This window comes from Anopheles ziemanni, chromosome 3, assembly GCF_943734765.1.
Source record: "Anopheles ziemanni chromosome 3, idAnoZiCoDA_A2_x.2, whole genome shotgun sequence".
Lineage (NCBI taxonomy): Eukaryota > Metazoa > Arthropoda > Insecta > Diptera > Culicidae > Anopheles > Anopheles ziemanni.
The window spans coordinates 58277688-58303991 of NC_080706.1; the positions used below are offsets into that span (position 1 = coordinate 58277688).

General features: G+C 36.3%; 4 protein-coding genes across 4 annotated transcripts in view; 2 read left to right on the forward strand and 2 right to left on the reverse strand.

Annotated features, from left to right (window-relative positions):
• On the reverse strand, positions 1-689 carry LOC131287553 (large ribosomal subunit protein uL23m). Its single transcript, XM_058316611.1, has 2 exons — positions 334-689; positions 1-271 (listed from the first exon to the last, which is right to left on the reverse strand). The coding sequence occupies exons 1-2, from the start codon at positions 625-627 to the stop codon at positions 110-112; spliced, it is 456 nt and encodes a 151-aa protein (XP_058172594.1). The 5' UTR covers positions 628-689; the 3' UTR covers positions 1-109.
• Positions 690-1964: 1275 nt separating this feature from the next.
• On the forward strand, positions 1965-2638 carry LOC131287779 (cytochrome b-c1 complex subunit 8). The gene is made up of 3 exons (XM_058316863.1): positions 1965-2032; positions 2221-2408; positions 2486-2638. Exons 2-3 carry the CDS (start codon positions 2255-2257, stop codon positions 2578-2580), a joined length of 249 nt encoding a protein of 82 aa, XP_058172846.1. The 5' UTR covers positions 1965-2032; positions 2221-2254; the 3' UTR covers positions 2581-2638.
• A 796-nt stretch (positions 2639-3434) lies between these two features.
• Positions 3435-5454, forward strand: LOC131288322 (polyglutamylase complex subunit TTLL1). Its single transcript, XM_058317445.1, has 5 exons — positions 3435-3487; positions 3968-4540; positions 4614-4815; positions 4887-5227; positions 5313-5454. Exons 1-5 carry the CDS (start codon positions 3435-3437, stop codon positions 5452-5454), a joined length of 1311 nt encoding a protein of 436 aa, XP_058173428.1.
• A 5014-nt stretch (positions 5455-10468) lies between these two features.
• LOC131285101 (protein kinase C-binding protein NELL1-like) overlaps positions 10469-26304 on the reverse strand; it is a 47950-nt gene continuing 32114 nt past the window's right edge. The window contains exons 3-14 of the mRNA XM_058313959.1: positions 23870-24020; positions 23081-23372; positions 22819-22974; positions 22516-22738; positions 21256-21432; positions 17732-17902; positions 16993-17256; positions 16766-16931; positions 16254-16689; positions 15936-16187; positions 14006-14026; positions 10469-11338 (exon numbers count right to left, since the gene is read on the reverse strand). Of these exons, the coding sequence (XP_058169942.1) occupies positions 10469-11338; positions 14006-14026; positions 15936-16187; positions 16254-16689; positions 16766-16931; positions 16993-17256; positions 17732-17902; positions 21256-21432; positions 22516-22738; positions 22819-22974; positions 23081-23372; positions 23870-24020 (3179 nt within the window). The remainder of the gene's footprint in view (positions 11339-14005; positions 14027-15935; positions 16188-16253; positions 16690-16765; positions 16932-16992; positions 17257-17731; positions 17903-21255; positions 21433-22515; positions 22739-22818; positions 22975-23080; positions 23373-23869; positions 24021-26304) is intronic.

Genomic DNA, 26304 nt, shown 5'->3' on the forward strand with positions numbered 1-26304 from the left:
GTAGGCAGAGTATTATTAACACCCATTGCTATCGAACTATTTATTACGTGTTTATTACGAGGACAACTTTGTACAAGCGTAATTATTGTTTCAGAAAATGCAATCTGTTTTAAATAGAGAACCAACCAGGAGTCCCTGCTCGGTCTTTGTTTTTATCTAGAAATTTCTTATGGTTCTTTTTGGCGTCATCCAAGGATTTTTTATCGTCCTCAATCTTTTGTTTAGCGTCTGTCGGGAACATATCAGGAAACTCGAACTTCATATCATTGGGCTAGAAAGCGAATAAACCATTACGAAGAATCGAAAAACCCGCATAGAAAGCTAGATTCTTACCAGGGTAACGTATGCATATTTGGTATCCTCCTCTTTTGTTATGTATCCTAGAACCATATCGCGCTTCGTATTCCCAAGCGCAATGCGTGTGCGAACGTTGACGACTGGTATTTTGTATATTTTCTGAAGATAGTTCTTCACATCGTGTCTGGTCATTTCCATTGAACATGCAAACTGCACAACATTTGCCGGTTGCTCGTGTTCAGCGCGCACAAGCTTGAGCCAAAAGTTCGGTAAAAACACTCGCAGCTGGGGATTGCCTAGCTGATAAATCGGATACCAACGAGTAGACATTTTGCACCTAACAAGATATAAAACAATATTTTGTTATTCTTGTAACAGCATGCTATGGTAAATTCGATTGAATAACAAACCCAAGGTCCGGAGAAACAAGGCGTCAAGGCGTTCTGTTGTGTCATAAAGATTGTTTTGCTACCCAAATGTCAAACCCGGCATTCTACCCGCTAGGAAGCTCGAAATATCGTTCTAAAAACGTCCTACGCGCGGAACAACGATTGCTCGAAATTGTACCCGCTAGGCGATTTCGAGCAATCGTTCTAAAAACGACATAAAATGAAACAAACATGGAGCAGTTTTGTATGGGAAGTAGCACGAAGTAGCACGACTGCTCGAAAACGGCCTGCATTTGTTGCACCCCCATACAAAAAAGTAGAACGTTTGTTGTGCGTGTAGGACGTTTTTAGAACGATATTTCGAGCTGCCTAGGCTTTTCGAAAGTTGTCAAATCCCATACATTTTAGCATGTCAAAAGCTGACGCGGTGAAGCACTGACAACCTTAGTGAGTGGAGCTAGGTGGCACAGTTGGGCACCATCCAACAATAATCCGCTAGGCAGCTCGAAATATCGGACTAAAAACGTCCTGCGCACAAACAAACGTGTTACTTTTGTGTATGGGCATGAAACAAATGTAGGACGTTTTTCGAGCAATCGTTCTACTTCGTCCTACACACCAAACAAAACTGCTCGATGTTTGTGTCACGTAGGACGTTTTTTAGTACGATTTGCTCGAATTCTTCTTCTTCTTCTTCACTTCGTCGAGGATTTACTCCAGTACGGCTATTGAATCCAGCTTCCTGGGCCTTCGCAAGCTAACCTGGAGACATAGACCTCTTTAGGTTAAGGACTGGCAACTAAAGGCCATATGTCCTGATTTTCTGTGGTTTTCGATTTTCTGTAGGCGTCACCTTTTGACTGCCACCATGCGGCCAGGAGCACTGCTAGCCAACCACGCTAGTGAGCAGTCAAAATGCGGCTGTTCACCCGCCGTAACGAAAGGAATATTTCCTTCCGTTTGTCAGATCGCACGAAACTCGTGATCCGCTTGATTACTCAAACAGCACGAGATGTGCGTCGGCTAGGATTTCTCTGACTTGAGCTCCAGCTCGGCGACACCACGCGGCCGTGCCTAAGATAACCTTACTTTTCAGCTAACCCTTTCAGGAACCCTCGTGCACTGCTAACCATCCGCTCTGATGCGACGCCGAAACGGAACTCGGATTTGCTCGAATCACCTAGCGGGAACAACGCTGGTTTTGACAATTCGTTTCCAAACAAACTTTTAACACAAACAGGACGAGTAAGCATAATACCTTACCGCGTATCTAGAAACCTTGAATGAATCGTCTTTTTGACAAGTTGTTCGTCCGTGCCAGAATCGCTACAAGCAAGGTTTTGCAGGTTTGTGGGTTATATTTTTGTTACGAAATTAACCAACTTTTGCGAAATTCAATGAGTAAAAAATATTGGATATTGAAGAGCTGATTGTTTCCGGCTACTGTCTTACCTCCTTGTTTCATCTGTGCTTCTGGACTGATGTTGCGTTGTTCACAAACCTTCATTGTTATGTAATGATGTTGTTCTTTTAGGTAATTTTGCCAAAAACTCTTTCGGTCAACCATCATGGGTCACGGATTCGGTGAGCTTGCAAAGGTACGTGGAATAGTTACCCACAAAATCTCTCCATTCGAGCAACGCGCCTTTGCGAATGTGATCAGCAAGGGCGTACCAAATACGTTGCGACGAATTCGCTCGCAAATCTTCATCGTCACACCGCGTAAGTTTGGAATTGTTGATTTTGTCAAGTTCTTATTAACATGCTCGTTCAATTTTTCCCCTTCCAAACAACACCAGCGTTCATCATGGGATACATGGTCTACAACTATATCGAAAACCTGCATACCCAAATCAATCGCAAGAACCCAGCCGAATTTGAGAATGATTCGTAAGCTTACGTTCGTACTAAAATGTTGCAAAAGTGTAGCAGTGTAATAAAAATGGCAACAACCTAACTAAAACTGATGACTACATCATCATCTCATTGGTATAGTGATGAGAAAATCCTTTAAATTGTTCAGGACTTTCAGGAATTGTTTCCAAATATGCAGTTTTGCTACGTTGGAAAATCTTCTGATAGACTGAAAAAAATTGGAAATGGTAACTGAAACCCGAACACAGTTTGCCACGTTCCGCATGCTATAAATGCATTTATTTGAATCAGTTACCTCTACCAACGACGAATGCAACACCATCCATTTCCATAGCAACGTCCGACACCGGGTTGCTGGTTGCAACTCTCGCCATTTGTTTGTTCTGTATCTACGCTCAATAATTTGCTTTCATGTTAATAGTATAGTGTAGCCATGTACGCCCTGTAGGACCATTCATTCTTGTTTATCGCGTTCGCCAAATCGACCATTGGCAATTTGCATATGTGGGGCAACGACATTGCCCGACCTCCACCTGTTTAGTGCGTATAGTTCTCTTTAAGCTAATCGTCAATCATGACTTCTGGTTGAAGAACAGAACGACTTTCGATAGACCATTCAGCCGTTATCGATTCACAAGAATGGAGGACATTTTGATTTCCGTTGAATGGCGCTTCAGGATGTACAATTCAGCGTACCTCCTATGAAAAAAGAGCGTGATGCAAAGTTGCGTGACTCCCGTTTGGAAATATTCGAGTGGGCGTTTAGTCCAGCTGTCGGGACACTGTATTTGATGGTGGCACAAATTCACTCGTTCCCGCTGGTTTCTACATTCGGAGCATTCGAGCAACGGAGGACTGGTGACAACTGGTGGGATGTCAACGGAACCGAAGCGAGTATCAACGAACCTTGCCACTATGTACGGCAGGTAAGTCACACCGTCGTCTTGGGCAAGTTAGGTTGCATTAGGACGTTTATCGATTCACACTGGCCCACTGTGGGTGGTAAGAGTAGGATGACGATTTTGAGGTCATGTCTGTGCATGGTTTCGGTGAATACCACTTACCGAATTTCATGGCTTGCTGATTGGGCCTACGACGATTTGCATGAATCGTTGCACGAGTAAGAAAATCAAATCAGCAAACAGAGGTAGCAAAATCGATCTGTGAGTAAACAGAAGTCAGTGTTCGGATGGAGCTGGGTGGAAAGCAACAGAACGACGGTAGTCTCGGCCCAAATTATTACGCTACAAAGCACTGCTTCAATTTTTAGTGCAGCGCCAGCGTTGTTAGAAAGTAGATGAACGGCAGCAAACAACCACGCAAAATGAGAAGAGGTTTGTTTAAAAGTATATTACTTTATTTGTATTCATCTGTTTCGTTTGGGGTTTGAATTAAAAACACGCTAGGCTCGCCACAGGTCACGAACGGATGAAAATTTGCTTTTGCACCGATCTCGACAAGTCGGTACTGATCAGTAACTTCGAAAAGCGAGGCTGGGTGCAGGTAACGGCCGATGATGACTGGAATTTCTACTGGGCCGGGACTGGAACGTGTCGGAACATCTTTAGCGTGGACAGTGGCTATCGAATGCACGATAATCAGCTGATTAATCACTTCCCGAACCATTATGAACTTTCGCGTAAGGACCTACTCGTGAAGAACATCAAGCGGTATCGGAAGGATCTCGAGCGCGATAGCAACCCGCTGGCAGAAAAAACGGAAGCAAACATCCCGGGTGGTTCAAAGTACCTATATTTGGATTTTATACCGATCACGTTTGTACTGCCGGCGGATTACAACATGTTCGTCGAAGAATATCGTAAAAATCCACAGAGCACGTGGATCATGAAACCATGTGGTAAATCTCAAGGAGCTGGCATCTTTTTGATTAATAAGTTGTCGAAATTAAAACGTTGGTCGAGAGAAGCGAAAACTTCATTCCATCCGCAGATTGGCAAGGAAAGCTACGTTATTTCGAGGTACGGGAAAAGAATGGTTGTAAAATTTCGTATTTCTATATTAATTTCGTAAATGAATTTGTTCATCGCACAGGTACATCGAAAATCCCCTTCTCATTGGAGGAAAGAAGTTTGATCTTAGGCTCTATGTGCTCGTTACATCATTTCGTCCACTAAAGGCTTACCTGTTTCGGCTGGGTTTTTGTCGGTTCTGCACAGTGAAATACGATACCAGTGTCACTGAACTCGACAACATGTACGTTCATCTGACTAACGTGAGCGTCCAGAAACATGGTGTAGGTTATCAATCGTCCATAAGCTTACCTTGGGTTCTAACATTTTGTTTTTTATTCTTAAATGTGCTTAGGGCGAGTACAATAATCATCACGGTGGCAAATGGAGTGTACAAAACCTGCGACTTTACCTTGAAGGAACACGTGGCAAGGAAGTAACGGACAAGCTATTTGGGTCCATCACTTGGTTGATAGTACACTCGTTGAAGGCTGTGTCGAGTGTAATGGCAAGTGATAGGCACTGCTTCGAGTGCTACGGTTACGATATCATAATCGATAATACATTGAAACCGTGGCTGGTCGAGGTGAATGCTTCGCCGTCACTGACTTCGACCACAGCAAATGATCGAATACTAAAATATAAGTTAATCGACAATATTCTTAACATTGTGCTACCGCCTGATGGTGTGCCGGAGTAAGTATAAAATCAGCTTCATTGGGCCCATGAGTAGCTAAAGTTATGCCAAAATATAATCCATTCATCTTTGCTTATTTTGCAGTGTACGTTGGAATAAAATCCCTAGTCCAGATATGTTGGGAAATTTTGATTTATTAATTGATGAAGAAATTGCAGCTCAAGACGATAATCTACAAAATAGTGGCAACGGTAAACATCGATCTAACAGTAATCGGTGGAAATGAATTATTGCACAAATAGGGCAGAGTGCAGTTATGCTCGTTGTTTTCCACAGGCTTGTCAATACCGCATTCGTTTTTGTGAGTGAAATTATGGTAGATGTACGAAAGACGACATTGAAATATAAATTAATAAACAACAGGATATTTTTTCTTCTTTTTTGAAAAAAAAAAATTAAGAATTGTATGCATTGTAATGTTGTTTCCGTTAAAAATTGTACAAGTAACACAAAAAAATAATTGTATAAGTAACAACTTTTTGTTTTGTATTAGTTTATTAGTCTATAGATTTGGGTTTCCTCGTAACTATTTTTGTTTTTGTTAGAGTGTTTTTAATTTGCTGAATAGCTTGCCTATTCATTTTTCGAGGTTTCTGTAATGTTGCAGTCATCCAATTGCGTAGGCATAATATCTATTATGCTTGCATTATCTCAACGCAGCTCTATTATTCTTATTTCCGTTGCGGTTTTTAATTGATTCGCTAGTTTCGATTTTATGCCTTCCTTTGTTCAATAGTTTTTGTGCGTCCAATTTATTTTCCTAACCACAAACTCTCTCTTTAGTATTCATACTTATCCTCATGTCTGTATTAGTTGATTTGCGCCATGCTTCAACATGTTTCTAATACTACTTTTAGCGTCTACTTTAATTGTGCAAGAGTTTTCTTACGTGTATTTGCGACTCGTTTAGCCTTTCTTATTAGGTAAAATAAGTCATTTCATTCTTTGTCAACACCCAAATCCTAATTTTTCCTCTGTTTAGGTAAAGTTGCTGCGTCTGACTACAATAAAAAAAGCTCAGGTAAAAGTTTTTATAACTACCCTTTTCTATTACTACATGCAAACCTAGTAGGAACCAGCAGTAACTGAAATTCAATTCGAAAATATAGTAATATGAGAATCTCGAGAAATTTCTAACGATTGCACATAGCTTTCAACAAAATGTAAACTTTCGTTAAGCACATTATCGCTTGGAACTATAGACATTAATAATGTTCTAGTAACGAAAATTACAACGTTTTAAACATTGACACGAAAATAAGATTATTAATGAAAGGCGAAATATAGAAATAATAAACATAAAAATCTAGACAAATATATTGGGACGACTATTAAACGACTTTCGTTATGTACAATGCCACGAAATTTGACGAATGCAGAAACCCTGAAAACAGAAACAAGATCAAAGCGGCACATAAACTATTTCTCTCTCTCTCTCTCTCTCTCTCTCTCTCTCTCTCTCTCTCTCTCTCTCTCTCTCTCTCTCCCCCTCTCTCTCTCTCTCTCACTCACATACACACACACACACGCGCGCACATATGATAGCAAAAAAAATTAAGAAAGAATGTTTATTTGTTTTTCAAATTAATTGACTGACGTTTATTAAAAGAAAGAATAAATGTACGTATTCGTTTAAAATATAAACAGCACAATGAAATAAAAGACCTGCTATACAAATTACGCGAAAAATGGTTTCCCTAAGATTTGTCTGCTTATTCATTTTACAGTTTTGACATATTTTTAACTTTTTAAATACAATTTGGTTTTTTCTTGTAATTTGTTGTTTTAAGTCATATGTCTTGTCCGTAACAGGGTTCGTAGTAAGGGCATCATTTTGTTTCTGCTGATGTTTCTTTTCAACTAAAGGCAACATTCAATATTTAATCCATAAAAATATTTTTGCGTATATCATTAAATTAATTTCACTAAGTACAATCTTACCCCGACGTTATCTTGTTTTTTTGCTGCCCATGAATAATATTTTCACTCGTTGTGAAGCAATTTTGTATTTTTTCTAGATCTAGGTTATTTCTTTTGTTTTATTAGTTTTGCTATTTATACTTCCTCCTTCACACCTAGTGCGTTGTTTTTCATGTTGCACAGTTATATTCATCTTCCACTCAATTTATTTCAAATTTCTAATAACTTTAGTTTAAATATATTGGTTGAAAGATTTAATTTTGTATTGTTTACTATCTATATACATAAGGATCTCTTGCACGTCTCATAAGGATTACATTCCGTATGTGTAGGAGATCCTTAGTTATTCTAGTTGTTTTTTCACTATAAGCTGGAAAATGCCTAATAGTTTCCTCTGTATGAAAGCTTAGCTTATTTCTTGCATGGGGCTATATACAAAGAAATATTTTTTACATTGAAACAGGAAACATAAAACACAGCAAACAGGTGTCTAACAGGACGAAGAGAGCAAATAAATGACCAAGAATCCTATTGAACATTATCATTATAATTAGCATCTCACTAAGTTGCATTTATATTTATAGCAAGCCTTATGAGTGTACTTTGATACATGCTTTTGTATCAATTTTATATCAAATAATGTTAAAACAATATATTTGTACAGTGTACATAGATCAATACACTTATATACTGTTTTATCATTACTCATAAACGTATGTTGTGGTGGCAAATCTATTATATTGTTGCTAATCTCTATTTGTTGAGTCTTAATTGTTACGATTGGAAATAGAGATTCGACATTCTATACTACTAGGCGAGTCTTAAGGTATGTTTATGCTCAATTGATACTTCTGCAGAACTGTTTTGTTAGTTGGCGTTATTTACTACCTCAAGGATTCTTAAAAAAACGAAAGAATGTTGTCGTTGAAAAGCGAATATTTTTCTTCGCTCAACTGAAGCGTTCCTTAGATATCACTTTCAAACGGTATGCATTAGTGGCATGACAATTCAGTCAGCTCAAAACAAACACAAATTTTAATAGGAAAATCTTCTGCATTATTAGTCACATTAGATTTTGCATACGATTCAAAAAGCTAGAAAACAACTAAATTGGTATTTAATGCATACGATTGTTGCTCGTTCATTGAATGTGTTAGCTTCACATCATATGAATCTGTGTTATCATGTTGCGAAGATATCAATCGGAACTTACTATGATTGAAGTTTCTTCTTTTTTTCATAGGAACTGAGAAAATAAAATTCATATTTCATATCCATAAATTACAATTTATGTATTGTTTGGTGTGTGTTTTGATTTTATATTTTTGAATGTTCGACTGATTTTCTGAAAACCTTAATTAAAGAAAATTGCGTTTCTACGATTAGCGTGAATCATGAAACAGACTTCACTGCAGCTAAAAATAAAGATCTTTTGATGAGTGTTTTAAATACAAAAATCATGATCGATATTTAACTTAATTTTTTAGTACTATCTGCAACAAATGATATAGAGTATGATGTCTTATGCCTAAGTGAAAGGATTTTGTTTCAAATCATTCAAACCGTATGCAATAGAAGTAATGTGAGCTTATTTATGGTTGCATTTAAAGTTAATATGTTTTGATTAAGCTTAAATGCAACCATGAATGAGCTTAAATTACTTTTTAATGAAAAACAACCATATTTGAGTAGATATCAATTAGAATGAATACATTACAACTGAGTCATTCAAATAGTTATGGGATGATGAAATAAATAATTAAGGATTTTCGGTTGATCATGCCTTCCATTAATGACTAGAATCAAGCAATTCGTGGCAAATTTAACAGATTCCCCGCATTCAATTTTCGCTGTTTGTTGTTTTAAAGTTCGTTTTTGTTTCGTGCATTATGTGATTTCTCGATGTTGGTTTGAAACGCTGTAAATCGTTTAATCTTGGTATTGGCAATAGAACTAACTAATTTATGCTTGAAATCGTTGAACAAAATTATTATTTAAAAACATGGACATTAAATTCTGTATCGCCTCCTATCCTAATGTTAACTTAACAATAGTATATAACAATATCTTCATTTGATTTAATCGGCCAATGTATAGATTGGTTATGATGTATTTTAGTACCATCGTGCTAAAGCATTACATCCAAGCTTTCGATTTCCATATTTCCTTAATTCAGTTTTGTTTACGTCATTTATATGGGCTGATATAGCTTTTCTGCTTTGCACCCACTTTTGAGCGATTTCGAGCAAATCGTTCTAAAAAACGTCCTACGAAAAACAAACATCGAGCAGTTATGTATGGTAGCACGATTGCTTGAAAACGTTCTACTTATGTTTCACCCACATACAAAAAAGTAACACGTTTGTTCGCGCGTGGCACGTTTTTAGGACGATATTTCGAGCTGTCTAGCGGGCACTGGCCAATTAATGAAGGTGTTTCGCAGGGCTATTTGATTTAGAATAGGTGCACATCATTGTGTTAGGAATGTAAAATACTTGTGACTTGTAGATCATTTCTCTTATCTGGTTATAGGGTGGAGTTGTCTGATTTTAACAGTGTTATTTTTACATTTAGCAACGGAGTTCTTCGCAATCAGGTATGCAGCGTAAATTTGAATGCGATTTCATTGACTGCGGTTTTAAATTGCCAGATGTGAAAAGTGTAAGTATTTGCATATAATTTTATAACGATTTGATTTGCTATCAGAAGAAATGGTTAAAACTTGTGGAAGATGCTTCTACCATCATTCAGTAAAAAGTTTGATATACAGAGTCTATGCGATGGTACGGAATAGAAACGTATTTTGAATGGAACCAGTCATGCCATCTCTCGTGCGGTACCAAGATGGCATTTTAAAACTGTTTCTTTAGACGCCATAAGATATACAGTATGTTATATGATCGATGAACAGGTAAGGCTTTCCGATCGTTAGAGAGAATACCACATTGTATGTTGAAAAGGTAAAAGCGCGCGTTAAAACTTTTACTCTTCACACATCTTTTTATCATGTAAAGTAAAACATTGTGTAACTACACTTACATAAAAAGAATTCTATTCATTCGTTCCATAACTGATAAATGTGCGTTCGATAGAATGACATTAAAAAGTGGTGGTGTTACAGTTGCCGACTGCATTATGTTTTTCCTGGATGTTTTGCTTTATCGTTGTAATTATTTGATTTTCCATTTTGGCTCTAGCGACAATTAGAAACGAGTTCTGGGACAGTTGCGGGTTATGCTTGATTTCCTACACACTGCAATAATACGTTCTTAAGTAAACAATTAAAATACATTTTTCAATTAACACATTGTCGTTATGATTTAACCTCTTTCACTGCGTTTTTCTCTGCGTTTGCTTGAGGCTACACTAGCATAGTCTACGGTGCTCGATGGCAACACCTGCAAAAGTGATCGTTTAAGTCGTGTTTTCGTAACTGCAGTTAGTGTTCTCGACATGACTGCTATTGGCGTTGAAGATCGTTGTGTTGCAAATGAGCTCTCTTCTCGCAAATTATTTGTTCTGCCATGCACGCTATGATCCGGAGCCTCCGGGTCAGCGGCAACCGCAACGGGACTGAGTTGTTGTTTCTGCTTTGCGGAACCTTTTGTGCTCGAGAGTGAAGCCGATTCTTGTAGAGCAGGCAAACTGCTAGGAAACATAAAATCAGCTCGATCGGTGGTGCCACTGTTAACTGTTGGTGTTGTTGGAGTGACCATCGCTTCATCCGCTCCAACCGATTTTGCAGACATGGTAGAAGTAGCATTTTGTTGAAGACTACTGTTGCTTTCCTCAAGTGAGGCACCGCTGATTGTACCCTTAAACTCCGCTGCTCTTGCTGGTGCTGCTGGTGATCCTGGAGCTTGACGAATATTTGTGCCAAATGTTCCGATAGGACTTGTTTCCTGCATTCCGGATGATATAGATTTACTACTCCGGCCAATTCGAGTGCTGCTGGCGCTGGTGATAGCCTGCGTAGCAGAACCTTCTGCTCCGGTTTCATCGAGATGGTAAAGGTGATGTTGTTGGTGCTGCCGGGCGACCATCTTTGCGGTCGTTGTTTGCGATGGTTTATAACTAGCAACGATAAACTGAAGCTGATCGTTCGCATCATAGTCTTGCACCACTCGAAGTGGACCGCTATTGTCAGCATCAGTACAATTATCGTTGTAACGACAGGTGATTTTCCCGTTCTGATAATAGAGTAGCATTTTTGGCATCGTTGATGGGGCGAAGTTGGTGAACATTGATGTTTCCGTTGCCATCCGTTTTGCAAGAGATTGTGTGGATTGTTTTAGAACAAAGGATTGTGGACAGGTTTGAGATGTTTGATATCGTTGGGATTATTTAATATCAAAGAAAAATTTAAAAAGGTGCGTTTAGCGCCATATTTTGCATTTTTGCACATGTTGTTTCGTTTTGGTGTGTATGTGATTGTTTGTTGATAGTTGATTTGCAGGTAGTATACGTAGTAATGTTGCCGGTATTGTTATTTCAAAGTAGCGTTGTGTACGAGTGTTATTATCGGAATTGGTGGTGTTTTGAAGCGCAGGTGCGTGCATGTTTTGTTGATTTTGTGTTGTGTAGTGGAGCGCACAGCAAACGTTGTACACACATCGGTGTGACAATGGAAAGGAGGAAAAATAAGAGATTGAATTAAAATATTATTCAACTACGATGCAATGTTGATGCTTATACTATCTATTTTTCTATAAACTAGATTGTGTTCTACGCTTTGATTGGTAAGGGTGTAGAATCCTTAAAAGATTCCTTAAAAACTTTCAAAGCTGCATAGAATTATTTTATCTCTTTGGCAAAATGACGTACTTTGCAATGCAACAGATTAACGTCTTTTATGAGTGCACCTTCACTATATGTTGCATGAAATGCATTTGAGAGTACGCTATCCTTTAAGATCAATCGCAATAATGCAGTTTACATAATTTTCTGAACTTGGTAATTTCCTCTTTTCACCACATTACTAACAAAGCAATAGAAACTGGTTTTGACAACATTTTAAATGTATTTATGATTTCATAATGATGCTAATCGATTGTGTGAACTTATATTCGAAATACGCCTTTATTGCCTTGCGCTAGGTTCGACTGATCGGTACTAAACAGATTTATTTTTACAAAAGCGAATAGATTTATTCATGCGTGGGAACAGAAATAAAAAAGAGCATGCAATCTTATCGAAATAACGATTCTAATATACTAATAGAATTTTTTTATTGCTACTTTATAATACTTAAAATCAAATATAGGTGCGATTTTCAAAACTGAAATGAAGAAGAAAAAAGAACAGAATTCAAAATATAGTAATATATGAAAAGTTACAAATTTATCCTTAACTATATTTTTAAAGATAGAAACATAGAGGGTATCAAATTTGAAGAAATCAACAGTAGAACAATAAACTGTTGTTGTGAAGTGAAAAAAAATTTGCCTAAAAAGATATTTTTTAAGTTTGTTTTTAAAAGTTATTCTAATCGGACGAACACAAATTTATAGATGAAAATATATGCTCAAATTGATAATTTGAGATTGATGTTGTGCGTGGAAGGACTTAGCACTATAACTAAAAATTCCAAGTGATGCAAGTGTTGAAATAGAAAAACGTGTGATAACGATGTTCGAAAATAACATAAAATTACGACAAGAATTGAGGATATTCTTGTCGACATGAGACATGTACTTCAATGAATTAAAATAAATGTTTACTAGTATGAAAGATTCAAACATTAAAGAAATGTGATTTTTAATGTGCCCAGAAACAGTTGTGTGAATAAAAAAGAAAAGAAATAATCTAGAACATGGAACGTATTTTATAATTTCACTGGCCTATGTTGCTCTAACAAGAAACGTGATTGGTGCGTGATGTTTTTGTTTAACTTAATATAAACAAACACAACGTTAAAAAATTTTTAAAATAAAATATAAACACATTTCAGTTTTTGATGTAGGTTTTCCGATAATTTTTCATCCATAAGGTATTACATAAAGAAAGTTCAAAATCTTATGTACACTCCATCAATTGTGAAGATTAAAGTGATTTTTGATATTAAATTAGAGTACGGATGAACAAGTGTTTATTGCAACAAAGAATTCGTGTTTGTATCCCGAATTGTCTCGTGACATGATTTAAGCAATGCAAATGATCTGTTGCATGATCAAAATCATCATCATCATCATCAAAATAAAAATTTTGCCCGTATTTCTCATGTAAAAGTGCCTAACTGAAGGGATGAATAAGTAAACTTAACGAAGTCTAAGCCACCTGTTGAGATGGAATAAAATGTATCATTCAAAACACACAGGTTTTATGAACATTCTAAATATGGATTGATAATTAAATGGTTAACACAAATAACAAGTTCCATAGTAAATTGAATAAGATAGTATTCTCTTGCTGCATTTCGGCTTGTCTTACATGATTTATAATGAATTCTCCCTTCGATTTTATTATGACATGGGTCTTAGTTTTTAACATAATCGAGTCTTTTATGGTAAAATTTGCACAATTTTTACTTTTATCGTAAACGAGATTATTGCATTGCATGTTTCCAAGACAAACACTACTTTACTCTATTAAGGATATCATTGAAACAGGAACGGAAAATGTGAAGCAAAAGAAAGAAAGCGTACAAAATGAAAACTAAGTAAAGAATATTCAAATGTTTAACAAAAAAGCAAAACTTAAAAACTAGAAACTCATGTTTTAAACACCAGAACTGAAGACAGTTATGTTTTTTTTAATTTAAAACCAAGATAAAAACCAAAACCATACAATTAACTCGAATGTTAGTGTAGTTAAAGAGTGAATTTTTACCGATGCACACAACACGCGGAATTGCTCACCAGTTGGGCACAGTAGGGGACCTGGAATGTAATTTGTTCGCAGGTTGCAGTGTTAAATTAGTTCAGTTATGCAGGTTATTTTTATTATAATGTTTATAATTAGTAAAACATATGGTAGTGAAGATGTAGTAAATGTAAATGTAGCAGCTATAAAAAAAACGAACACATAGTATATTTTAAAACAAATTCAATGGTATGATTGATATAGCCACTGATCAATTTCTTGACCTGATCCGTCGCTAGGTTACATATGCTATCATGCCAATGTTTAATGATTTAACATATTTTAACCTTACCCAAATATAATGGAGCAAACGTTATGTTCAAACAAAATAAGGAATTTGCACTTAGGCTTGTTTGTCGTTAGTAAACAAATTTTAACCTACAAAAAAGTTATGGGTTGGTCACAAGTTAATTTTTGATACACTTAACTCATATATTTTTTTATTCAGTACATGCACATGTTCATATGCTATATTTGAACGGCACGCATGCTAACTAACACACAATATACTCGAAGAGATAAAAAGGATGAATCAAATAGTTCAGCTTTATATGTAATTTGATTATTAAAATTGAAAGATACCCTCAACCCGGTTCAGCAAACACAACAGTCAACAATATCTGAGAGTTTAAGAAGTTAAAACAAAGAAAAAAATGGAGTAAAGATCATACTTTGGCTTCTTCACGGTATCTAGCTTACACTTGCATGTACTAAGGGGTATTGTAGCAAAGATGCTAATACGTTTGAGAGAATATGATACATTTCAATTAAAATTAGCAGAATCAAGTAGGTTCTTGAGTAGAGTTATTTTTAGTCGTTGAATTTTGCCTAGACGTGATGTTTAATGTTGTGTTATGATAGCTGTGAGAATGTGTAATATAATGTTTGTGTATATATTCATGATATTGAGGATAGAAAAATAAAGTAATTCACTCTCACATCTCTTTAGAAGTGTCAATGATTGATGTAAAACGTGTTGTTAACTATAATTTTACAATCGATCCTTTGTACTAGCGGTTCAAAGTACATTGGATCGTTAAAAACATATGTTTAACCATATTTTTATTTTAGTTAAGGTTACGCATGGTTTCTAATGAATGCGTTGGATATAAAAGCTCGCTATAATTCATGCAAGCAAGAAATGCATCCAGATAAAACAAATGCATATCATAAAAAAAAAAACATTAAGCGAAACAAGCTGCCTGGAGAAGAGTAACATAGGGCTCCTTGTAAGTTGTGGTTTCGAAAAAAAATGAGACACATTTTGGTAATAATAATGTGTTGCTGTTAGCAACATTTGTGCAACTTTTTTCCTAAGTGTCAAATGCAATCTCCCATGGCTAATACTGTTTAGTTGTACCCTTTTACATTAACTTGCAATTTTTTCAAATACCATTGCGGACAGTGAAATAGTTTATCTAAAAACCATTACCCTCTTCACATCACTCTTGATATAGACATGACATAGATGTAGACATGAAACAAAATGCCCAACAATTAAAAACATTCAAATTAAAAAGTCACGCAGCAAAAACGACAAGAATGAATCATATAATGTACAAGAAATATTATTAGTTTATATTTATCGTAAGTATATTATGTCAACTGCATTCTTAAACTGTTAAACAAGAAAGTTTACAAAAAAGCAAGGTTTTGTAATGTGAAGAAACCTTAAATTGTCCCTTTGCCTTGATTTCAATACCAATGAAATCCCAATCTTTAAATTTTTATACTTATATTTAAAAAGATTCAAGTCCCTTGGAGATGATATAGAAAGCCAATCTGAAAGACGCTTCGAAGTAGAGCTTTCACCGTTTAACAAAATAAAAAAAAAATAAATATGAACCACAATATCCCTTATTGCTGCTGCTATGTTTCTCAAGGTGCAAGGTGCGGAACGCAGGTTGGAAATAAAAAAATACTCACCTTACAGGAGCAGGTGGTGCAGTCTCTGGACGGATACTTGAATGTCTGTCCAGATGCGTAGATATGCTTCTCGTACAAGCAAGAGCTGCCCACGCCTGCAAGCGCTGTGGTAGAGGGCGATATATTGGTAACGTTCTGGAACCCACATATATCATCAGGGCATCGGGGACAACAACCAGCCGGTCCGGCCGGCACAGGATTATCACAAGAGAGTGGTGGACATTCAAGTTTCCAGCAGTCAAATTCTCCGTACTGAAAAGAAAACAATGGTACAGATATCAATGGATTGCTGACTTATTGGAATATTTACCCACTTACCAAACATTCACACGTCTGACATTGGTAGATCCACTGTTCTCCACTGCGAAATGTAACCTGGTTTAATTCCTGATGCTGGCAGGATTGCTTCGGGTCACACTGAGGACAACACAGCTCACTCATGACACCGGGCCGCCAAGTAGAACAATTGCACGATGGTTCGACACAACTGACTACTCCTTTGGAGCAAGTGCACTCCTTGCACGGAGCGTTGTTTGGAGAAACCCTCTCGCCGTCCTTTAATTCGCGATCCTCAAACATGCAGCTTAACCTACATTCTGGACCACTGTCGGGCGGACATTGACATTCAAAGTGACCTTCTGTATTAACACACAAAGCAGACTGATGACAGCTGTGGGTGTTCAGAGCGCACTCATCTATATCTACACACTCTCTGCCTTTGGTTTCAAAACCAGGCTTACACTTGCAGAAGTACCTAAGGTGGGTCGAACAAAAAAAAATTAAGATTTATTTGCATTATTGCCTTCCTGTTGGGATTCTAGCATACTGACCAGCCTGGCATGTTAACACAGTCTGTTGTCTCCTTACAACGATGGAGACCGGTCGCACACTCATCCAGATCTCGTTCACACGAGTCCCCCACATACCCGGGACGGCAGGAGCAAATCCCTGGAGCTCGGCATTCTCCACCGTTCAAACAAGTTTGATTGCAGATAGCTAAGAAAAGAAATAAAATTTACAAATTGTTTCTAGAAATTGGGATTATCTCTTCACTTACGCTTGCAGTCATGTCCATCGCCAGTGTATCCTTTCTTGCACGTGCAATTGTAAGATCCTAGCGTGTTGGTACAGTCTGCATACTCGTGGCATCTGTGCTCTCCCGATTTGCATTCGTCCACCTCAACGCAACTAAATTTGTTCTGTCGGCGATAGCCAGGCAAACACTCGCACACGTATGATCCAAAAGTATTCACACAACGCGTATTCATCAAATGACAGTGATTACCATTAAGACCACCTTGTTGAGCACACTCGTCCACGTCTAGCAGAAGTGTTTGTAGGTCACAAACCGGAAACGGAAAAAAAAATTATTAAAAAAAAAGAACGGGGAACTAGAATTTCGATGAAGTCAATCACACAAACGCCATTTCGATCCAAGCCCAACAATCTTCCTTTTGTTAGTACTTTTCATTGCTATTTTATCTTTTATAAATGAGTATTACCATGGTAAACTGATTTGAGCCTTAATTCTATCTGTTACATAAGCCATCATTTGTTTTGTGTTGTGGGTATTGCTAGTGAATATACAATTTGTATAAATATCATTAAATTAAATGATAGCATAGAATGTACGTTTTGTAACTTATCTAATTCGTTAGCATTGTATGTGTGTTGTTTATGCTAATTTGTGATTTGTTAAAGAAAAACGCATTCATAAGTGTCAAAACTAGCTGTGGTAATGTATGTGAAAAATTAAATAAACTTATTCAAACAAACAAAAACACAAATTATTTCACCTTCTGCAACTTGTAATTGCACTGCCTGTTCGTGCTTCTTTTTCTTTCCGTTTCTGTTTCTGTGAGTAGAATTCTTGTGATGCTGCCTCCTACCACCGTTGCCGCCACTACCACCATGCGGTCGCTTATGTGGCCGCCTAGATGTAGTATCTTTTCGCCTAGGTGGATTATCTAAATTATTGAATTTATTTATTGAAGATTCTTATGAAGTTAAAGTAATTCATGGTAGCAGTTATTTAAAGGGCCATTACACAGCAATGTAGCAACAACAAGCTTCGTTTTGAACAGTTTTTGTTTGCAGGGCTCTGTTCAAACATTACAATAATGCCACAGAGGAGACACAGAACCCCCTTGATCAACCATCACGCTTTATGAAATGTATGTTATTTCATAATACTCTTACTACTTTCCACGTTTACAATGTAATTCAATTGGGTGATATTAAAATTAATTCAATTATCTGCAACGTTGCCAGAAAATGTTTTCCTCCTCATTTTTCTTCGATCAGGCGATGGTGAGAAAGAGTGTCGAACGATACAGGCACAGCAAAAATCATGGGACAAACCAACTGTTTTAAATATGCTTCACACACTCATGTTCTGATGACAGATCATGAAAAAAAAAACAAATCCAAAACGTTTCCAATTTTAGCATATGAACCGCACCACTGAATCAAGGTCTAACGAACCTTGAAAACGGGGTAGCGGGATTAACTTATTAATGTGTATGAGAGGGAATGCGGACATTATTGGTAAATATGGTTGCATCGCGCAATTGTTGCTAATGGGACAAATTTTTTTTTCGAATTCGTAAATAATCCAAATCATTTATATGGACAGCTTCAAAAATGATTAAAATTTAATTTGTTATGTATGTCCAATATCAAAAATCACAATCAAAATCATAACGTCGCCGCAACGATTTATCAAATAAATCCAATTGCTTTCGTCCATGCCCTTAGTGAATAAAATGCGTGATTATGATGTTATAAGCGATATTTCCGTATTGTTGGATAGCTGCCAATATCTCAATCGTGTTCATAATTGCGAGTCTTCATAAATGCAAGGTACATACAAATAAAGCATTGCAATGGTAATGAGCTGTCGAAAATGAAAAGGATAGCGTTGTGTATGAAAATCGATTCATCAAGTGTTGTGATGTTAAAAACATGATAAATTTTAACAAATGGGTGGCACTAACAGATCATTGAAATCTAAATGGCTGAGTGTACATTTTGATTCAATGGAAACAAATGTATAGTTTACGGCGCATATACTTTTCAATGAGAAAATGTCTCCGCCATATACTTTTTCAATGAGAAAATGCTGTTGTTTACGTGTTAATAAACCATGAACAAAAACCGATTAATAAATGCTGATAAATTGTAACGATGTATTTTTGCTAGTAATAAAATTAAAAATGTAAGATTGCTTAATGTAGTGAATATCAACAAGTTAAGCAGGATGTCCAATATACATTATTTTCTAGTTTGAGATGAGCGAATTAAAATATGCATGTTAAAAAGGAACTTCCATAGTTGTGTATGTATATGTGATAAATCACATCTGACCGGAACGGGCGCAATGAAAAAATTAAAAAAACAGTTGTATGTTATATGTGGTTATGTTTGTTCAATGAACGTGAATCTAGCTAAATTCTATAAATAACAATATGAATGCGTTTTTAAATTTATGAATGTGTATAAATATATATATTTTTACATGAGATTTTCTAGCTGTTTCCTATTTTATAAGATAAGACAAAAGGTTTAGCATAAGTTATCTAATCAAATGACCGAATTGGCCGTACCTATTTCAAAGATTTTAGTAAATCACTAGACAAAAAGTTTATTCAAAATAAGCATTGAACCTCTCGAACCTGGATAAAATGTTTTTGTTATACGTACGATGGGAATGCGCGTTTGCATGAATGGCGAATAATATGTTAGATGTTAAGATCTCTACTTACCGGAACAAAAATACCCATCTCCGTGGAAGCCCGAACGACAGGTACACGTGTACTTGGTGTTAAGATTAAGACACGTAGCGTTAGTGTGACATGCATGACCTTTTGAGCAATAGTCCACGCCTTAGATGTTTTATGGTATGGTTTATATTATAAACATATGGTGAGGAGGCAAAATGAAGCCATATTTTGAATAATTTTCATATTTAAGGGTGTTGGAGAGGACACGAAAGAAGGACGTAATTTTGATAGTAGTTCATATTAGTACATTTTTTGACCAGTCATATCAAAATCCGAATTTAAATGTTTTTCCCGCAATCCAGAGGCAGAATAGTTTTAAAGAAGGAGACAAGAAGCCAGACATGGAAAGAAAGGAGAAAAAAGTCTTGTTGAGTTAGTTGTTAATATAGTAAAATTTTGATCATAAAGCATGTTGAAATTAAGACAAGCAGGAAAGAGATGAGTAGAAGAGTATTAGAGCACTTTAATTACGGTTATAGGTAAAAAATGATCATTTGTACGTTAGTTTTCCATCGAAATTCAAACAGATTCAAACATTTCTCTTCATGTTCTTGTTAGATACAATCCGTCCAAGTACAGTTGTGCTTCCTGATTTGTCGTTGGGTTATGAAAGCATTCTCATTATGTACGATTAACGATTCCCATCGTAGTGATAGAAATTGATGATTGCGATTATTATATTAATCTATGTATCAGGCCTCTTTTTCATGGAGTTCGCAATCGATCACATTGAATTCATTTTAAAATAATCATCACTCAGCTCGCTGATGATCAATGATGGTGACATTAGAGATGAAAATGGATTTAAATTTCATTAATTTATGTCGTGAACGAAAATTAGTGCCACCGAAGATTGGCTTGAATAACAGAATATCGGCAGTCAAATGTAAACCAAGATTCGTTCTTTAACGTATTCAACAATTACGGTCATCGAAAAGCGTCGGTTTCTCTTGAAAAAGTTGGGTTTCGCTTGATGTTATCCTGTTTCTCCAATTCTTCGATATTCTCATCACCAACCAAGTTGAAGACAAAATCTTTCGGTAGTACTTGTTCACCTTGCTCTTCCACAAAATGTATCTGGGAATTAGAGCGATCTTTGGCAACAATAATCATTGAAAGAGTGCGATCATTAATGCTGCTTGTATCTTCCTCCAATTTCTTGTTTGCTTCATGCCGCCGATTGGCGATTTTTTCTCCAGCTGGATGTTGTTGATGTTTTCTTGCATGATGTCGTTTATGATCAACGAATGGAGCTCCGTCGGAGTTCAAACTTGTTTCAATTGTTTCGTCAACATGTTTCCTGCTATCGGGTTTAGTGCTATTATTGTGCGTGGATGGCTTAGTGGAACTCATTTCCAAGCCCGACTCGTACTGACGCAGTTGCGATGATTCCTGCGCATGCTCTAGCCTTTTCTCATGGTACTGATCATCCTGTTGCATCGATTGCTCTTGTTGCTGCTGTTGTTTTGGCTGATTTTTATAGTATCCCTCGGACTGATCGTCCTGGGACGATTCACCTAATGGGAACGATGAAATACCTTGACAAAATTTACAGCATTCATCAGTCACCGACATCTGTTGTTCTGGTGGACACTTCAACTCTGGACATTGTAGGAATTCACAGTGCATATTACCGTCTACACACGAACAGTTTCTACAGCCTAATATTTGGATTTCACCGTGTTCAAAATCCTTTTTTGTTATGTAACAGCTCTCTGTAAGTAAAGGAATAAGCAATAAAAGACAAATAATATAGTGTATTTCCAACCAATACATGAACGCAGTTGTTAGATCCAAAGAAATAATTAATTTTAAGGGTTCAGGAAACTGGTTCAGACTTCCGAGTGATGTAAAAAACAAATTGAATTGAACCAGACAAAATGAAAATTGATTTATAAAATGTCTGTGTGTGATCTTTTATATATATATACTCTATATATTATATATTATATATATATATATATATATATATATATATATATATATATATATATATATATATATATATATATCTCAATCACAAAGTAAATTTCTTGTCAACTGAGTTTTTATTGCGTTGATCTTGCAAGAATGAGACATGATCGTTTCAAATTTATGACTTGCCTATCACCAATCCGTTAAGTTAGTCAGAATTTATTGAAAAACAGTGCTGTTCAGGCTCGGCGTGAACCATTGATGTGTCGTTAAAAACAACTCATTGAAAAGCAAACCTTGATGACACGTATATCTATTCAACGTTCGATATCATACTAATATGCATTCACAAAGCACTGCCGGGGGTATATGCTGTATTACAAGCGGCTGACGGAGAACAGATTTTATTTTCTTCTTTTAAATGACTGTGAAAAGGTCACCAGTTGTAGATACTCTCAATCGACATACATATAGATGTAAAACAACTGTTTTCAACACTTTCAACATTCATTTTATTATAAACGTGTTTGAACGTTGAACAGGCCAGGGTTTTTAATAAAAATATCCAGACATAAAATGTCATGAAACAGTTTTATTCTTACTCCATCAAACAAATTAAATAAATTAAATTAAATTAAAAAAAAGTAAAAAAAAAATATTTGAAAGGCCTGGATATACAAAAACTGGTTCTTTGGTTCTTAGGGGATAAATGATAGTATACAGTATGTTACACAGTATATCTACCACGTCATGAGCGACAATCGATCTAAAACTGTTTTCACAAAAAAATCAATCGCAAATGCCTGTTATGAGAGAATACTAGAACATTTAGAGGGTATTCCTTGTAGTTTCAAAATAGATTATTTGCTTAAAAAAATACTTACTTAAACATACGGGGCAACACTCGCCCTCTTTTAATACTGGATGTTTACATTTAACTGCAGGACATGGTCTTGGACCACACTTAACTTCGCCTTGTTTGCACTCACATCGACTGCAACCTACATTCCAGACTTCTCCGTCATTTTTAGTTGTACCATTTATTAAACATGATTTTTTACAATCACATTCTTCAATATATGAGACACGCTTCTCCGCCTCCACTAGCTGCAAATTGGAAACGAAAAAACAATGTTTAATGCCAACTTTCCTAAATGCGGTTTTGCAGCAACTACGACAATACTTACCCTTTTTGTTAACAGCGACATCGTTTGTTTTAATTCTAATAAAGCGTTCTCTAATTCTAAAAATTGTCCACAAGTAGGACATTGTGCATCCATTAACTCACATTGTGATAAATAACCGTAAGAGCTGGTGATAAGACGAACATCTTTTAGCTCACCCTAGTTGCAGCGACAATATAGAGTGAAAAAAATTATTAGTATATGTTCGGATGAGATGTAGTGTCTGGATATAGTTATATCCATTTGCGTGTGTTTCAATGTTTACCTTAAATAAATAATGACTATTAGAGTTACTTTGTCCGACGAATAATTGCATATTGGAAGCACTAAAATTTCTATCTGGTAAAAACTTCGTCACTCGCTTATACAGTGGATGGCAGTCGATGAAAAGTTGCATTTCGGTGCCGCTGACCGTTAGTGACACCTTGTGCTCGGTATCGTCCGCAAGTCGATACGGAAACGTTTCCACTTTTATATCCGTTTCACCCGCTGCTGTTATGTGTGTGTAATGAAAACGTATTTCGTCACGTCTTCCACTTGATTGTAATTCTAAATACCTTAACATTAATATTAATTATTACAATGTTTCGATTAGGATTAGAGAAAAAAGAAGAAGAATAGTAGACAGAAAAAAATAGAGCAACAACAAGGACAAAAAACGGAAGATACGAGAGGATTGGATGGAAACAGAATATTTGTAGTAAAAGGGACATTCAAGGGATGATTAGAACGCCGAAGGATTTTAAGTTTTTTTATCATCGATAAGTGTGCCTGTTTTTACAAAAAGTACCGAATTGAAAAAAACAATTCAAATTGTGTCTATCAAAATACACCAAAAACTATGTAGTTCGCTAGTAGCTAGAGGGTGCATTCTATTGAATTGAAAATTATTTAACATTAAAGATAAACGTGTAAACGTAAACCATGGATTGTGTCTAGGTAATGTACTTTGTGGATCAGGAGTTTGGGAATGTCGGAAATGGAATGATAGCAAAAAAAAAATAGTGAAAGAAAAGGAAAGAAAGAGGAAAGTATGAACAAAATTGAAACCTACCTATTGTTTCCGTTGGAAAAGGATACTATGGTCCCAATGTTAGATTCTTCTTGCTTTACTACAGCAGAAAATGTAAATTCTGATGATTTTTTTATCTCTTCCACTGCCCGGTGAAAAGCCGCAGCCGGAAGAACAAGATTTCGATTGGATCCTGAAAAGAAGAATATTTCATATTATATTTAAGCGTTGCCAAACGAGTTTATCTGGAATCGTGTAAAATAGCTATCTGTTCTTTGAAAGGTAAAGCCAGTGGAGCTGTGCGGAGAACACATAACGCCCAAAGGACATATGGTATGATTTAGAGTGAAATTATCAGAGGTTAGTAAACAAACATAAGCAAAAGTACACAAATGGTCACGAATTAACCATATGTGTGCGAGTCACAAGAAACAACCTACATATTGTACTTTATGTCGGTCAACATCCTCATCAGATACTAAATTAGTCTCGTCAGTCAATGTAAAGATAAGTGTACGAAAAAGCCGACCAAAAATAACATTACACACGCAATATTATTTATTAGTAGGTAGATCGTACACTTACAGATATCATCCGTATAACCCGCGTTAGCTAATTTTGTCGCAATTTGTCGCATTTTTCGAGGCTTACAATTATTCCATTTGGAACTTTTGGAGCCAAAGTAGAGAAAGTGTTGATTTGTACGCCATGAACTGTGATTGCTATTGCCTGTAGGCAAGGGAAATTGTTTCATATTGCCCTAGGCTGAAGGCGTTTTTTTGGAATTATTTATTTTCTTACTTTGGTATTGAGAAACGTGACATGTTGTAACAATAAAATTGCTAACATTGCAGTCGGAAATAACGGTACATCACAGATCATATTCAGATCCGGCATAGGTTTTTTGAGCAAAAAATATTTAGATTAACTGTTGTCCAAGCAACGCCGTTGCCAAAAGGAATGATTAAAATTGGTTTAATGTAGCAGTTTTGATAGATTCTCCAAAATCTATTATCGCTACTTTTCTGAATATTTCGAATTATTTCATCAATATTTTGTTTTTAATTCTACGATGCTTCCACTTAATTATGTGTGTGGAACTTAAATGTTGGTTTACTATGTTTTCTATCGATTTTGGTATGTAGGAATCCACTTTGGATTATCTGTGTAAGTTGCGCAACTTTTCCAAGTAGCATACAGAATTGACGATTGGAATGTTACCCGGCCGTATCAGAAAATAGGTAAGGACATTCGCTTCCGAAGTCATTATTGCAGCACTATTACCAGTGGCCTCCTGGCATCGGCAGGAGATTTAGCTTGTCCGAGTCATTCTTTGGTCAAAGGCATTGCGATTCAGTTGGTGCCAACTGTCAACAAAACGGTCCGAGTGCATGCAATATGCAAATCAGTACTAGATGACAGTGATAAATGGTTTGGTGGAAGCGGTATTATCTTAATCGAAAAGCACCACTACGGTTGCTTGCCCCATTAGGAGTGATCCTACATTTAGCTTTTTATTGTTACGTTGATTAAGTCGACTGTCTTGCATAGGTAAAGGCTTCCTTGCGCCACTGTAATCTGTGTTTATGGTCACAAAACTGTTCCATCTACTGGTATCTGAGGCAATAGAGTCAATATGCGGGGTTCGTTCAACAGTAGTCAAATACGCAGCTTTACGGAATGTCAATTTCAGGAAATTAAACAGAATATGATTTATTTAGTCCCAGGTTGTCGGACTGCAATGAGTTATGCTTTTCTATTAACAATGCATCCGGCACCAAAGCACATTCAACGAAGAGTATTGTTCTGTACCATATGCAGTTTATCATTACATTGTGAATGACAAATTGTGCACTAACACCGCAGCGACAGATGGTGCCGTTTGCACAAACAACCAATATATCAATTATCCTGTCACGAAGAATTGGTTTTATTCATGTTTTGTCTTTTTCTTAAAGCTACGCCTACAATATCGGAAGCCAATGCATATAAACAAATATAACATACCGACAATTAGGCCTATTGCTAAGAGTATGGTAAAAACAATTTCAAACGAATATTTTACAATAAATGGAACTTCTGCAAAACCTCCCATTACGCTTTCGGTGTTTTTTTGATTCCTTATTACCCACTCGATTGTCCATAAAGCTTTTTTTTGTGGTGGCACTTGAACGTCACGAATAATTTGTGACAGGATGCGGGCAGAACGTCGGTACCTAGAAAAGATCACGTACAGAAACTCTCTTTTATTCTTTCATCTTTTTTTGGTTAGTCTGTTTTGTTTTTTTGGTTAGTATTAACTCTATTTTTATTTAATTTATGAACTAACCTTTCTTCATGGATTAATTCCACTAAGAGTTCTTTGAATGCTTGCGGGCTTACATCTTCTAGATTCAATCGTTTTCCTGCACCCAGCCGCACAATTCGGCGTATATTTTGATATTGATCTCCATAGTTTGGTATTCCCAGCATAGGTA